At 44.3% G+C, this 13,611-nt stretch overlaps 1 protein-coding gene across 1 annotated transcript in view; it reads left to right on the top strand.

The window, feature by feature from the left end:
* The first annotated feature begins 2,057 nt into the window (after positions 1 to 2,057).
* Positions 2,058 to 13,611, top strand: part of SPPL3 (signal peptide peptidase like 3) — a 178,815-nt gene continuing 167,261 nt past the window's right edge. The window contains exon 1 of the mRNA XM_049866007.1: positions 2,058 to 2,334. Within this exon, the coding sequence (XP_049721964.1) occupies positions 2,312 to 2,334 (23 nt within the window). The 5' untranslated portion in view covers positions 2,058 to 2,311. The remainder of the gene's footprint in view (positions 2,335 to 13,611) is intronic.

Genomic DNA, 13,611 nt, shown 5'->3' with positions numbered 1-13,611 from the left:
ATTCCTTCCAGTCTCATGGTAATGCAAGTAATACTTTACGGAGGCAATTAAACCTACAGTCCAGGTCCTTCTCTGATTCTTGGGAATACCTTTTCTCTTGGTGAGCCTCTTATCCTTTCAGACCGCCTCATCCAGCCCAGGAGAAAGCATTGCCCAGTGTCCCAAGGCTCAACTGCTCTCTCCATTCTCCCTCCCCTTCAGCCACAGGTTTAAGGTGCTGTTCTCCATTGTTGCTGTCAGGCGCTGTCCAGGCAGTTCTGACTCATAGTGACCCTTATATGTACAACAGAATGAAACATTGCCTGGTTTTGCATCATCCTCACAATTGTTGCTATGTTTGAGCCCATTGTTGCAGCCACTATGTCAATCCATCTAGTTGAGGGGCTTCCTCTTTTTCACTGACCCTCTACTTTGCCAAGCATGATGTCCTTCTCCAGGGACTGATCCCTCCTGGTAACATGTCCAAAGTATGTGAGACGAAGTCTTGCTATCCATGCTTCCAAAGAAGCACTCTGACTGTACTTCTTCCAAGACAGATTTGCTTGTTCTTCTGGTAGCCCATGGTATATTCAATATTCTTCACCAACACCATAATTCAAATGCATCAATTCTTCTTCAATCTTTCTTATTCATTGTTCAGCTTTCGCACGCGCATGAGGCAATTGAAAATACCATGGCTCGGGTCAGGTGCACCTTAGTCCTCAGGGTGACGCCTTTGCTTTTCAACACCTTAAAAAGGTCCTTTGCAGCAGATTTGCCCAATGCAATATGTTGTTTGATTTCTTGACTGCTGCTTCCTTGGGTGTTGGTTGTGAATCCAAATAAAATGAAATCCTTGACAACTTCAATATTTTCTACTTTTATCACGATGTTGCTTATTGGTCCAGCTGTGAGAATTTTTGTTTTCTTTATGTGCTGGTCTCTGGTCTAGGTCTACTATGTTAACCCTGTTCCTGTCTCCAGCCCTCCAGATAGAGAGTTGCCTGAGCTTTTTTCCTCTTGCTGTTTCCTCTGCCAGGAACTCTCTTCTCCCACATCTTTCCATGGCCAGCTCCTTTTCATCCTTCAGGTGTCAGCTCAAATGTCACCTCCTCAGAGAGGCCTTCCTTGATTACCCTTTCTAAAGTAGTCCTCGCCCCTGCTTGCTCTCTGGGCTAATGTCTTTGTAAAGCTTAGCAGCATCTGAAATTATCTTCATTTATTTGTTGGTTCAGATTGTCTATGTCTCTTCCTCTAGAATGTAAGCTCCCAGCGGGCACAAACCTAGTGGAATGACCACCAAATAAATACGTTGATTGATTAAATGAAGGTGAATATGGAGTATCCGATTTGGCACTCCAAGGGCTTGGCACAGAGCCTGGGCGTGACAAAGGTTGGCTGCGTGGTCAATTTGATACATGGACGAATGAATGAACCACCGAACTTAAGAACGAAGGAATGAATGCAGCCCTCTGCCGGCAGACTGACAGGTTGATTGGCAGTTGGGGGCCCTGGCCAGACTGTTGATTGACGGCTGACAGCTGAGTGACAGCCAACGCACGCGCATTGGGGCTCCTGATTGGCTGGCCGCAGCGGACCCTAGGAAAGGGGCGGGAGGGGGTGGTGCCAGGCGGCCGCTCCGCGTGCGGAGAGGGGCGGCCCAAGGCGGCGGGAGGCGGCCCGACAGCCCGCGGCCGGGCGAGCAGTAGTCGCCTCGCACCAACCAACCCACATCTCCGCGCATGGGCCCGGCGCGGGGGGCGGGGCGCGCGCGTCACGTGAGCGTGTTTTGGGCACGTGACTCGCGCGGGGCCAAGGCTCGCCCGGCCCCTCCTCCCTTCCGCGGGTGTGAGCGGAGCGGCCTCGCCTCACCGCCTAGCGCCCCCCTCAGCCGCCGCCGCCGCCTACGCCCGCCGGCCATGTCCTCAGGCCGCCGCCGCCGCCGCCCGAGCGCGGCGCGCCCGCGGCCCAGCGCGCAGTGAGCGCGGGCCCTTCTGCGGTTCGCCCGCCCGCCCGCCCCGGGGCCCCCTTGTTCTCAGCGCCGCCGCCGCCGCCGCCATGTTGGGTTTAGAGCCGCAGCGGAGCCGCCGCCGCCGCCGCCGGTGAGGGAGGCCGAGAGCGGAGCCCGCCCCGGCCCGGGGCCCAGGGAGCGGGGCTGCCTCGGAGCCCGGCCTCTCTCCGCCAGCCGCCTTCCCCGCCCGCACCGAGCGAGCGCCGGGCCCCGGCCGCGCCTTCCGCTCGCGAGCGAGCCCGCCCGCCGTCCGGCGGTCCGTCCGTCCACCCGCCGCCGGGCCCGGCCCAACGTTCAGCAGCGCCCGGGAGAGTCAGCGCCATGGCGGAGCAGACCTACTCCTGGTGAGTGCGGGGCTTCGGGCGGCCGGGCGCCGCCGGGGAGGGGGCCTAGCTTCGGCGCGGCCGGCGGGCGGGGTGGGGAGAGGGGGAGGAGGAGGAACAGGTGCGTGCTGGGGGGCCGCGGGGTGGGGGTGCACGCCCCCCTCACCCCGGACGCTGGGGGACGGCGGCGAGCGGCGGGGACCGGCGTCCGAGAAGGGGGATGGAGGAGGAGAAGGCGGCAGCGGATGTCATCTGGCCATGGGCGGAGCAGGTGATGGAGAAGGGGAGCGTGACCCCGGGGGTGGGAATCCCGCGGGTGGGAAGTCGAATTCGACAGACACCCCGGAACTGACTTCTGGGGGTGGGTCCTGGGCTGGAGGAATTGAATGGACTGAGAGAGGTGGGCCGGGGCCAAGGTGGGCCACAGGGTCGAGAGGGAGCTCTGGTGAGAACAGGTGATAAAAGAGGCAGAACTTCGAAGTTGGGAAAGAGGAGGAACCACCTCTGCCGTGGGACTGTTGCTTCACTCTGGGATGGGGAGCAAAGGAAGAGTTGGTAAGGGGCACAGAGGCTCAGGAGGGAGGGACGGAAAATTGCGGAGGGGGAGAGTCTTGGGAACCAGGCAGAGGAGTCAGTGGCAAAGGGGTTGGAAGAGGAGGCTCTTTGGGACCGGACTCTGGAAAGGAAGTTGTTGGTGACTGTGGGGCATGGGCAGCGTTGGTACTCTATTCTTCAGAATTTGAAGTGGACAAGTGTGGAGGTGGAGGGTCTGCAAGTTATGCCCCCTTTTGCGGAACTTTTAAAGTTAAGCAGGACCGAGAAGCGTGCTCTGGTTTACGGAGTGACAGCGTGCATATTCCGAGAAGAATGTGCCAAGGTTTGGGGAAGGGGGCGGGGGGGGGGGGAAGGCCTCCTTTGAGCATGTAAGGTGGAATGTTTGTAGAAAGGGTTGAAGGAATGATGATTGTAACCATGAGAGGATATTGGATAGTGGGGAGGGAGCCATAGCTGGAGCGGGAGGAAGCAAGCCATGAGATGATTGTAGGCGTGATAGGAGGTCTGGTTGCAATCTAGAGAGGTTGTTTGAAGATGGTTTGCTCTTTGAAGCAAATGCGGTTTGGGACAGAACTGTAGACTTCCCTTCTTATCAAGAGGCGTGAGTGAGTGAGAAGAGCATGGTGTTTGGAGTTAGAAGATCTGGGTTGGAACCCCTTTTGGCCACTAACTTGCTTTCTAACATGTTGGATCTATGAGTTGGACAAGGTAGTTCTCCATTTCTTTTTCCTTACCTATAAAATAAGGAACCCTGGTGACACAAAGGTTAAGTGCTTGACTGCTGACCAAAAGGTTGGGGCTCCGTGGGAGAAAGACCTGGCAATCTGCTACAACAAAACCCTCTGGGGCAGTTCTCTGTCACCTGGGGTCACTTTGAGTCGAAATCGATTTGACAGGAGCTAACAACAACAGACCTTCTTCACAGGCTGTAGGATTAAATGAAAATCTGTGCAAAATTTAACAAACTGGAAAGTGCTATACTTTACTATTTAGTTATAAATTTTTTAGGGAAACATCAAAGAAATGAGTAATGTTTTTGAAAATGAAAAACAGCTTTGGGTGGAAGGCATTAACTGGGTGAATAATTTGTGTCCTTTGGGGTGGTGATAAGTCAAGAACTCATTGTGTCTTCACATAGGGAAAGAGGATTAGTGATTGAAGGTTATAGTTCAAAGGGGACTCCAGTGATGCATATACACATCTCAGGAATAAGGTAACCAAGAGACTGAAAGAATAACTGAGGGAGAAATTAAAATCTCGGTGAACAGCTGTGACTGCGCATACACTTTCATTTTTGATTGGGGTGCAAATGTACACACCAAAACGTTTGTGCACAGGTACTTTTTAAAGGACGTTTAAACTGATTTGAGAGTTTTGAGTGACAGTGAGCGGCATCTCAGCAGCAAGCGATGCGGAACACAGGGTTACAGTTCTAGCTCTCTTACGGACAGGGTAAGAAATGAAGGGCAGCTGAGAGGCCTGATGGCCGCCTTGCTGCGTTTGCTGTGTCGGATATACTATGGATGGCCGAAGGTGCAGACAGCACAGTAGTCAAGAAATGGGGGGAAATGAGCGTGCTTTTGACTGTATAAGTTGACCATTCACTACCTCCATGTGATTTTGGTCAGCTCTGTTAGTTAAGGGGACATTATCATGTGAAGTTTGACAGTTCACAAGTTTTAGTCTACTAAGGTACTTCCTCCAGTCTCACCTCCGTTTGTGATACAGGCAAAGAAGTTCCTTGAAATCAGAATGCTTATTAATCCCTCACCTTTAGCATGTTGCGAGATGGAGAAAGCTTTTATGTCATCTTTAAGGATGAGGGGAGACAACTGGGAAACGGGGCAGCTTTCTAGTTCTTCCTGAGTCCTTAGGTAATAACTTAAAGAAGCATACATGTGGCATTTGATAATACACTCATTTCATTCTCACAAGTCCCTGAGGTAGTGATATTTCCCTTTTTTGTAGAGGAGGAAACTGAGGCTCAGGAGGCCAAGTGAAATGCCCGAGGTACTTTAGTACCTGTGATGCTTTATTTCGTTTGTTATGAATTTTACCGTTTTATTTATTCTCATTGAAATATAAATATGGAAAAGATATTCCAAAAGTAATTGGATTATCTATCATTTTGCAGTACCTTTGTCACTATTCCTTTGGTTTGTACAAATATTCAAGAGTTCGGTTGATTTTTTTTTTTTTTTTTTTTTTAAACAGACTTGCCCTTTATTTTATGGTATGTGGCCTTTAGGAAAAAATCATCCTTGTGGAGACTCCTGCGGCACTGTAGATTTGTCTGAGAATGGAATTGGTGAAGAATGTAGAAGCATATAAAAATAGGCTCCTTAGGATTTTCATGAAATAAGACATGGAAATTATGAAACAAGATTGGTCATAAGTTGGTAACTGTTGAAGTTCAGTGTCTACTTTTGCATGTTTAAATTTTTCATAATAAATTTTTCATAAAGCCCCTAAATGTGTGTTCAGAGTGTTGGGATTTCTGGTGCTTGCTCTCTTCCTAGCAAATTCTATGAAAATCCTGTTACTTCAGGACCCAGCTTAAATTCCACCTACCTGTGAAACATTTTCTGACCACCCCTTTTAAAAGGGATCTCTATTTTTATCACTTGTATTTCTGTCTGCATCACTCCTGGTTTTTCATGTAAAATACCTAGTCTCCTGACTAGATTGTAAACTCCTTGAGAGTAAGGGCCATATTAAATTAACTTTCTTGGAGTTCCTAGCACAGAGCCTTGCACTTAGCGCTTGCTTTAGTAAATATTGAGTGATCGAATATGATAGTAAGTCTTGAGGGTGGTTATTCCTTCGTTGAAAGAATATTAAGCTTAAGGGGAAGATGAATGTCTGTAATCTCTACACTTATAAAAGGGAACTTTTGGTGCTTTTTTTTTGTTTCCTGGGATCCCAGTGTTGTAAAAATAAGAAATACTTTTCCTTAATAAAGTTTTAAATAAAAGCTATTGACAGAAGAAATTAATTGGTAGTAACACCAGAATCTTTATCATGATTTAACTACAAGATTCTACCTATATCTTTTTCACTCTTATACGGTGAGGAAGTGAAAGAACACATGTGAAAACACAAAATTGAAGGTGCAAACTAGACTTGTACTAATTTGAGAGAAACAGCTTACTCAATGTATATTTATGAGCAGTCATTTTAGCGTAAGTTCCATGAGAAACAGGAGCTTGTCCCTTGATGGAGTGAATGCAGTATTTGTATATAACCGTACTTGAACCCTGCTAAAGTTTAGTGTTAGTGTAGGGGTAAAAGGAAGCCAGTCTATCTGAACCACTTTCAAGTAAGTTTAGTTATCCAAGTACTGTCACAGTTATTATGTATTTTTTTCTGTGTGTTAGGACTTCACAAGCATCATTGCTAAGTAAGGAAACTGAGGCTCAAAGAGTTGAAGTAACTTGCCCAAAGGTGTAAATGGTAAAAGGATTAAAAGCTGAGGCTGTTACCACTGATACCGAATCTGTCCACTGTGCTTCTACAACTACAACTCTCCACCAGCTCTCTCTCCCTGTAGCAGCCAGGCTCATCACTGGATTCTCGCTTCTGCCCTCGCTCCTCAGCAGTTCATTCTCCACACAACTGCTAGAGTGGCCTTCTAACAGCCTAAGTCGGATCATTTCAATGGCTTTGGTCACACTTAAAATAAAATCCAAGTTCCCTTAGTGCAACTCTTCATTGTTTGGCCTGGTGAGTTTCTTTGTGGGATGACAGATGGTAAACAAACTAGAATAGCTTGGTACTATTTGGTAATGCTGGTACTATTTTGGTACAGTTGCTGGTGCCTGGCACATAATAGGTGGTTGGTAAATATTAAGGAGCCCTGGTGGCACAACAGTTAAGTCCTCGGTTGTTAACCAAAAGTTAGGTGGTTCAAACCCACCCAGCAGCTCCATGGGAGAAAAGACCTGGCAATCTGCCGTAAAGATTATATCCTGGGAACCCCTACGGGGCAGTTTTCATCTGTCCCATAAGGCCACTATGAGTCAGAATCGACTCCATGGCACAACAAGTATTAACTAAATGAACGGAAATGCTTTCCTCTGCTCTACCTATCTTAACGTCTAGCCTAAGGACTGCCATCATTTTATAGAGGTGATTTATTGTGATAATGGTCATTGTTTTGTCATGTACTTGCAAGCAGTGCTAAACCTAGAGTGAAAAATAAACTAATCTCCAGAACTAATGTAGTCAGTTCTACACTCAGGTTACTGTTGTGTGTATACCTTGTGATCATTGTATCTGACAGTTTTTCACAGAGAAACTGTGTACTTGAAAATGTGTGTCTAACATAGAATTTAGATTTGTCCATTACTTTTTTCTTTCCCTTTCCTTTATTTTGGTTGTTGTTGAAAATTTACAAAGTAGAACATTTGCCAGTTCAACAATTTCTACATGTACAATTCAGTGACATTGATTACATTTTTCAAATTGTGTAGCCATCCTCACCCTCCTTTTCCAAATTGTTACTCCTCCATTAGCATAAACTCACTGCCCCCTAAGCTTTCTGTCTAACTTTTTGAGTAGCTGTTGGCAATTCGATCCCATAGATAGTCTTTAAAAGAGTGCAGTGCTTTAGGCAGACATTTTTTACCTAATAAGCTAAACTATTGTTGGGTTTTAGTAAGACCTCAGGGTTTTTTTTTTGTGTGTGTGTGTGTGTGTGTGTGCATTAAGTGAAAGCTAACAAATCAAGTCAGTCTCATACAAAAATTTATATACACCTTGCTATACACTCCTAGTTGCTCTCCCCCTAATGAGGCAGCACACTCCTCTCCACTCTCTATTTTCACGTCCATTCAGCCAGCCTCTGACCCCCTCTTCCCTCTCACCTCCCCTCCATACAGGAACTACCCACATAGTCTCATGTGTCTACTTGATCCGAGAAGCTCACTCCTCACCAGCTTTTGGTTTATTCCAGTTGCGCTGACCTCTCCGGTATTGTGTGTTGTCTTTCCCTTCACCTACAATAGTTCTTGTCTGCTATCTAATTAGTGAATACCTTCAGGGAATTTTTTTTAAATATAATTTTTATTGTGCTTTAAGTGAAAGTTTACAAATCAAGTCATTCTCGCACACACAAACCCATATACACCTTGCTACACACTCCCAATTACTCTCCCCTTAATGAGACAGCCCTCTCTCTCCCTCCAGTCTCTCTTTTCGTGTCCATTTCACCAGCTCTAACCCCTTCCACCCTCTCATCGCCCGTCCAGGCAGGAGATGCCAACATAGTCTCAAGTGTCCACCGGATCCAAGAAGCCCTCTACTCACCAGCATCCTTCTCCAACCCATTGTCCAGTCCAATCCATGTCTGAAGAGTTGGCTTCAGGAATGGTTCCTGTCCTGGACCAACAGAAGGTCTGGGGGCCATGACCACCAGGGTCCTTCTAGTTTCAGACCATTAAGCCTGGTCTTCTGAGAATTTGGGGTCTGCATCCCACTGCTCTCCTGCTCCCTCAGGGGTTCTCTGTTATGTTCCCTGTCAGGGCAGTCATCTGTTGTAGCCGGGCACCATCTAGTTCTTCTGGTCTCAGGATGATGTAGTCGCTGGTTCATGTGGTCCTTTCTGTCTCTTGGGCTTGTCATCGCCCTGTGTCCTTGGTGTTCTTCATTCTCCTTTGCTCCAGGTGGGTTGAGACCAATTGATGGATTTTAGATGGCTGCTTGCTGGCGTTTAAGACCCCAGACGCGACTCTTCAAAGTGGGATGCAGAATGTATTCTTAATAGATTTTATTATGCCAATTGACTTAGATGTCCCCTGAAACCATGGTCCCCAGACCCCTGCCCCGGCTACGCGGGCCTTCAAAGCATTCAGTTTATTCAGGAAACTGCTTTTGGTTTAGTCCAGTTGTGCTGACTTCCCCTGGATTGTGTGCTGTCTTTCCCTTCACCTAAAGTAGTTCTTATCTACTCCTACCCTCCACCTCATGTGACCACAAAAGAATGTTTTCTTCTCAGTTTAAACTGTTTCTCAAGTTCTTATGATAGTGGTCTTATACAATATTTGTCCTTTTGCAACTGACTAATTTCACTCAGCATAATGCCTTCCAGGTTCCTCCATGTTATGAAATGTTTCACAGATTCCTCACTGTTCTTTATCGATGCATAGTATTCCATTGTGTGAATATACCATAATTTATCCATTCATCCGTTGATGGGCACCTTGCTTTCTTCCATCTTTTTGCTATTGTGAACAGTGCAGCAGTAAACATGGGTATGCATATATCTGTTCGTGTAAAGGCTCTTATTTCTCTAGGATATATTCCAAGGAGTGGGATTGCTGGATCGTGTGGTAGTTCTATTTCTAGCTTTTTAAGGAAGCGCCAAATTGCTTTCCAAAGTGGTTGTACCATTTGACATTCCCACCAGCAGTGTAGAAGTGTTCCCGTCTCTCCACAGCCTCTCCAACATTTATTATTTTGTGTTTTTTGGATTAATGCCAGCCTTGTTGGAGTGAGATGAAATCTCATTGTAGTTTTGACCTGCATTTCTCTAATGGCTAATGATCGTGAACATTTCCTCATATATCTGTTAGCTACCTGAATGTCATCTTTAGTGAAGTGTCTATTCATATCTTTTGCCCATTTTCTAATTGGGTTATTTGTCTTTTCGTAGTTGAGTTTTTGCAGTATCATGTAGATTTTAGAGATCAGGCGCTGATCAGAAATGTCATAGCTAAAAACTTTTTCCCAGTCTGTAGATAGTCTTTTAACTCGTTTGGTGAAGTCTTTGGATGAGCATAGGTGTTTGATTTTTAGGAGCTCCTAGTTATCTAGTTTTTCTTCTACATTCATAATGTTTTGTATACTGTTTATGCCATGAGGGCTTCTAACGTTGTCCCTATTTTTTCTCCCGTGATCTTTATCGTTTTAGATTTTGTATTTAGGTCTTTGATCCATTTTGAATTAGTTTTTGTGCATGGAGTGAGGTATGGGTCTTGTTTCATTTTTTGCAGATGGATATCCAGTTATGCCAGCACCCTTTGTTGAAAAGACTGTCTTTTCCCCATTTAACCGTTTTGGGGCCTTTGTCAAATATCAGCTGCTCATATGTGGATGGATTTATGTCTGGATTGTCAATTCTGTTCCATTGGTCTATGTATCTGTTGTTATACCAGTACCAGGCTGTTTTGACTACTGTGGCGGTATAATAGGTTCTAAAATCAGGTAAAGTAAGGCCTCCCACTTTGTTCTTCTTTTTCAGTAATGCCTTATTTATCCGGGGCCTCTATTCCCTTCCATATGAAGTTGGTGATTTGTTTCTCCATCTCATTGAAGAATGTCCTTGGGATTTGGATTGGAATTGCATTAAATGTATAGATCGATTTTGGTAGAATAGATATTTTTATAACGTTAAGTCTCTCTGTCCACGAGCAAGGTATGTTCTTCCACTTATGTAAGTCTCTTTTGGTTTCTTGCAGAAGTGTACTGTAGTCTTCTTTGTGTAAGTCTCGGGATATTTTTGGTTTAAGGTTTAAAGATAATCCCAGGGCAATAGTTTCAGGGGTTCATCCAGCCTCAGTGGCTCCAGAAACTCTGTAGTATGTGAGAATTTGAAATTCTGTTCTATATTTTTCCCCCTTTTCATCAAGATTCTTCCATATACTCTTTGATCAAAACATTCAGTAATTGTAGCTCTTGCCCCTTGTTTAATTTTATTTATTTTGTGGTGGTTGAGAATATACACAGCAAAACATACACCAGTGCAACAGTTTCTGCATGTACAGTTCATTGACATTGATTACATTCTTCAAGTGGTGCTGCCATTCTCACTCTCCTTTTCTGAGTTGTTCCTCCCGCATTGACATAAACTCATTCCGCCCTAAGGTTCCTGTCTAATCTTTCAAGTTGCAGTTGTCAACTTGATCCCGTATAAATAGTTCTTCAAAGAGCATAATGCTCAAGGCAGACCTTTTTTTTATTAGTTAAGCTAAACTATTATGTGCTTGCCAGTTTTAAAACAAAATTTTTCTTACAGTTAAAGTGCCCTGATGATGTTTTGGTGTTATGTGATTTAAACTAAAATTAGCCAAAGCTAAAATCATGAATTTATATTTAAATCGTTTTCCTCAATGTTTATTATTAAGGTGTTGGGGAGAAAAAAAAAAAAGAGTTCAAGAGTTTATAACCACATCAGCCTGTAATTTGTCAAGTGATACTATGAATTAAAATGCCTAATGTTCATGTGAAGCCCTGGTGGCACAGTGGTTAAGAACTTGGCTGCTAACCAAAAGGTTGACAGTTCGAATCCACTAGATGCTGCTTGGAAACCCTATGGGGCAGTTCTACTCTGTCCTATAGGGTTGCTATGAGTTGGAATCAACTTGCCAGCGCTGGTTGTGTGGTTCTATATCATTGTATTTTAAGAGTAATAACTTACCTCGTTTTCATCATTCTAATCTATTTCATCAAACCAGATAGAAAAATCAAGAGATGTCCTAAGAAGAGTGTCTAAGTGTTGTTTTAGTTGGCGTATTTGGCGCCTGAACCTTTATGTGATTCCTGCCCGTGGTGTTGGAGCCATATGTATAATTTGATTTTTTAAATTCTATAATCTACTTTTGATATGTTTCTGGAGTTTAACAGCTCTTTTTTGAAGTTAAAAATACCATCCTGGATAGAGTGGGAGAAAAATGTGGAACAGAATTCAAATTCACAAAAAAAGGCCAGACTTACTGGTTTGATACAGACCAGAGGAACCCCCCGAGACTGTGGCCCCCAGACACTCTGCTAACCCAGAACTAAAACTATTCCCAAAGTCCGCTTTTCAGAAAAAGATTAGACAGGCCTATTAAAAAAAAAAAAATAACACTTGAGGAACATGCTTCTTAGTTCGATCAAATATACGACACCAAATGGGCAACTCCTGTCCAAAAGCAAGATGAGAAGGCAGAGAGGGACAGCAACTGGACGAATGGGCACAGGGAACTTGGGGTGGAAAGAGGGACCGTGCTGTCACATTCTGGGGAGTGCAACCAATGTCACAAAACAATATGTGTATAAATTTTTGAATGAGAAATTCACTTGAGCTGTAAACTTTTACCTAACGCACAATTAAAAAAAAGAAAGAAAGAAAAATACCGGTTTCATTTATGTGGAAAATATTTTTTGTTGTATTGAGCATATACATAGCAGAACATACACCTATTAAACAATTTCTACGTGTACAATTCAGTGACATTCCTTACACTCTTTAAATTGTGCAACCATTCTCACCCTCCTTTCCTAAGTTGTTCCTCCCCCATTAACATAAACTTAGTGCCCCTTAAGTTTCCTTTCTAATTCGTGTTGCTGTTGTCAGTTTGCTCCCATATGGATTGATCTTAAAAGAGCATAATGCTCAAGGCAGACATTCTTTACTAAACTATTGTTTGATTTTAAGAAGACTTGAGGGGTATTTTTCATCTAAGGTTTAAAGATTATCACAGAGCAGTAGTTTCAAGGGTTCATCCAGCCTTCATGACTCCAGAAAAGTCTGGATCCCATGAGAATTTTAAGTTCTGTTCTGCATTATCCCGCTTTTGATCAGGAGTCTTCTATAGAATCTTTGATCAAAATGTTCAGAAGTGGTAGCTGGGCACCATCCAGCTCTTCTGATCTCATGGCAAAGGACACATTGTTCATGGAAGCAATTAGTCACACATTACATATTTTCCTTCTGTTTCTGCCTTTCCTTCTTCCTCTGTTGCTCCAGGTGAATAGAGACCAGTTGTTGCACCTTGAGCGGCTACTTGCTAGCTTTTAAGACCCCAGACACTATGCGGCAAACTAGGAGGTAGAACAGAACCACTACACACGTTATTAGGTCAGTTGACTGGGATGTCCCATGAGACCATGACCCTGAGTTTCCAAATGCAGGAACCAAATTCCATGAGGTGTTGGATTGTATATAGCAGTCTCAGCAGCTTTGGTCGTTGTAAATATATCTGTCACACAACTTTTGCCAATTCAACTTTTTACAGGTGTACAACTTACTGACAGCAATTACATTATTCAGCTGTACAGCCTTGCCTTTAATCAGTGGGATTTTTCCATCAGCATGAACTAAAACTCAGTGCAAACATAAGCAGTAACCCAGCTTTTTCTCCTCCCTCCTACCCCTGGTAACCACTAAAGAACTTTGGTCTCTATATGTTTGTCTGTTCTTATCTTTTTATATGTGAGGTCATATAATATTTGTCCTTTTGTGATCGGCTTATTTCACTCAGCATGTCTTCAGGCTCCATCCGTATTGTTGGATGTATCAAGACTTCGTTTCTCTTACTGGCTCAATAGTATTCCATTGTATGTATGTACCACATTTTTTAAATCCATTCATCCACTGATGGGCAGTTAGGTTGTTTCCACCTTTTGGCTATTGTGAATAGTACTGCAGTGAACATTAGTGTGCAGTTATGTTTGAGTCTCTGCTTTCAAGCCTTCTGAGCATATACCTAGGAGTGGGATTGCTAGGTGATACGGTAGTTCTGTTTTTAGTTTCTTGAGGAACCGCCACACTATTTTCCATAACGGGTGTACCATTTTGCATTCCCACCAACAAAAGGGTTTTAGTTCCCCATATCCTTACCAACATTTATTATTTTCTTTTTTAACCTTAGCCATCCTAGTAGGAGTGAAATGGTATCTCATTGTGGTGGTTTTATTTCTTGTATGTGTAAATCAAGACACATTTGCAACTTTGAGTTTCTATAGCATATTTTCTTATCC

The sequence above is a fragment of the Elephas maximus genome, chromosome 22, assembly GCF_024166365.1.
Source record: "Elephas maximus indicus isolate mEleMax1 chromosome 22, mEleMax1 primary haplotype, whole genome shotgun sequence".
In the NCBI taxonomy this organism is placed as follows: domain Eukaryota; kingdom Metazoa; phylum Chordata; class Mammalia; order Proboscidea; family Elephantidae; genus Elephas; species Elephas maximus.
The sequence above is the reverse complement of the archived record's forward strand: the minus strand, read 5'-3'. Positions and strand labels throughout refer to the sequence as shown.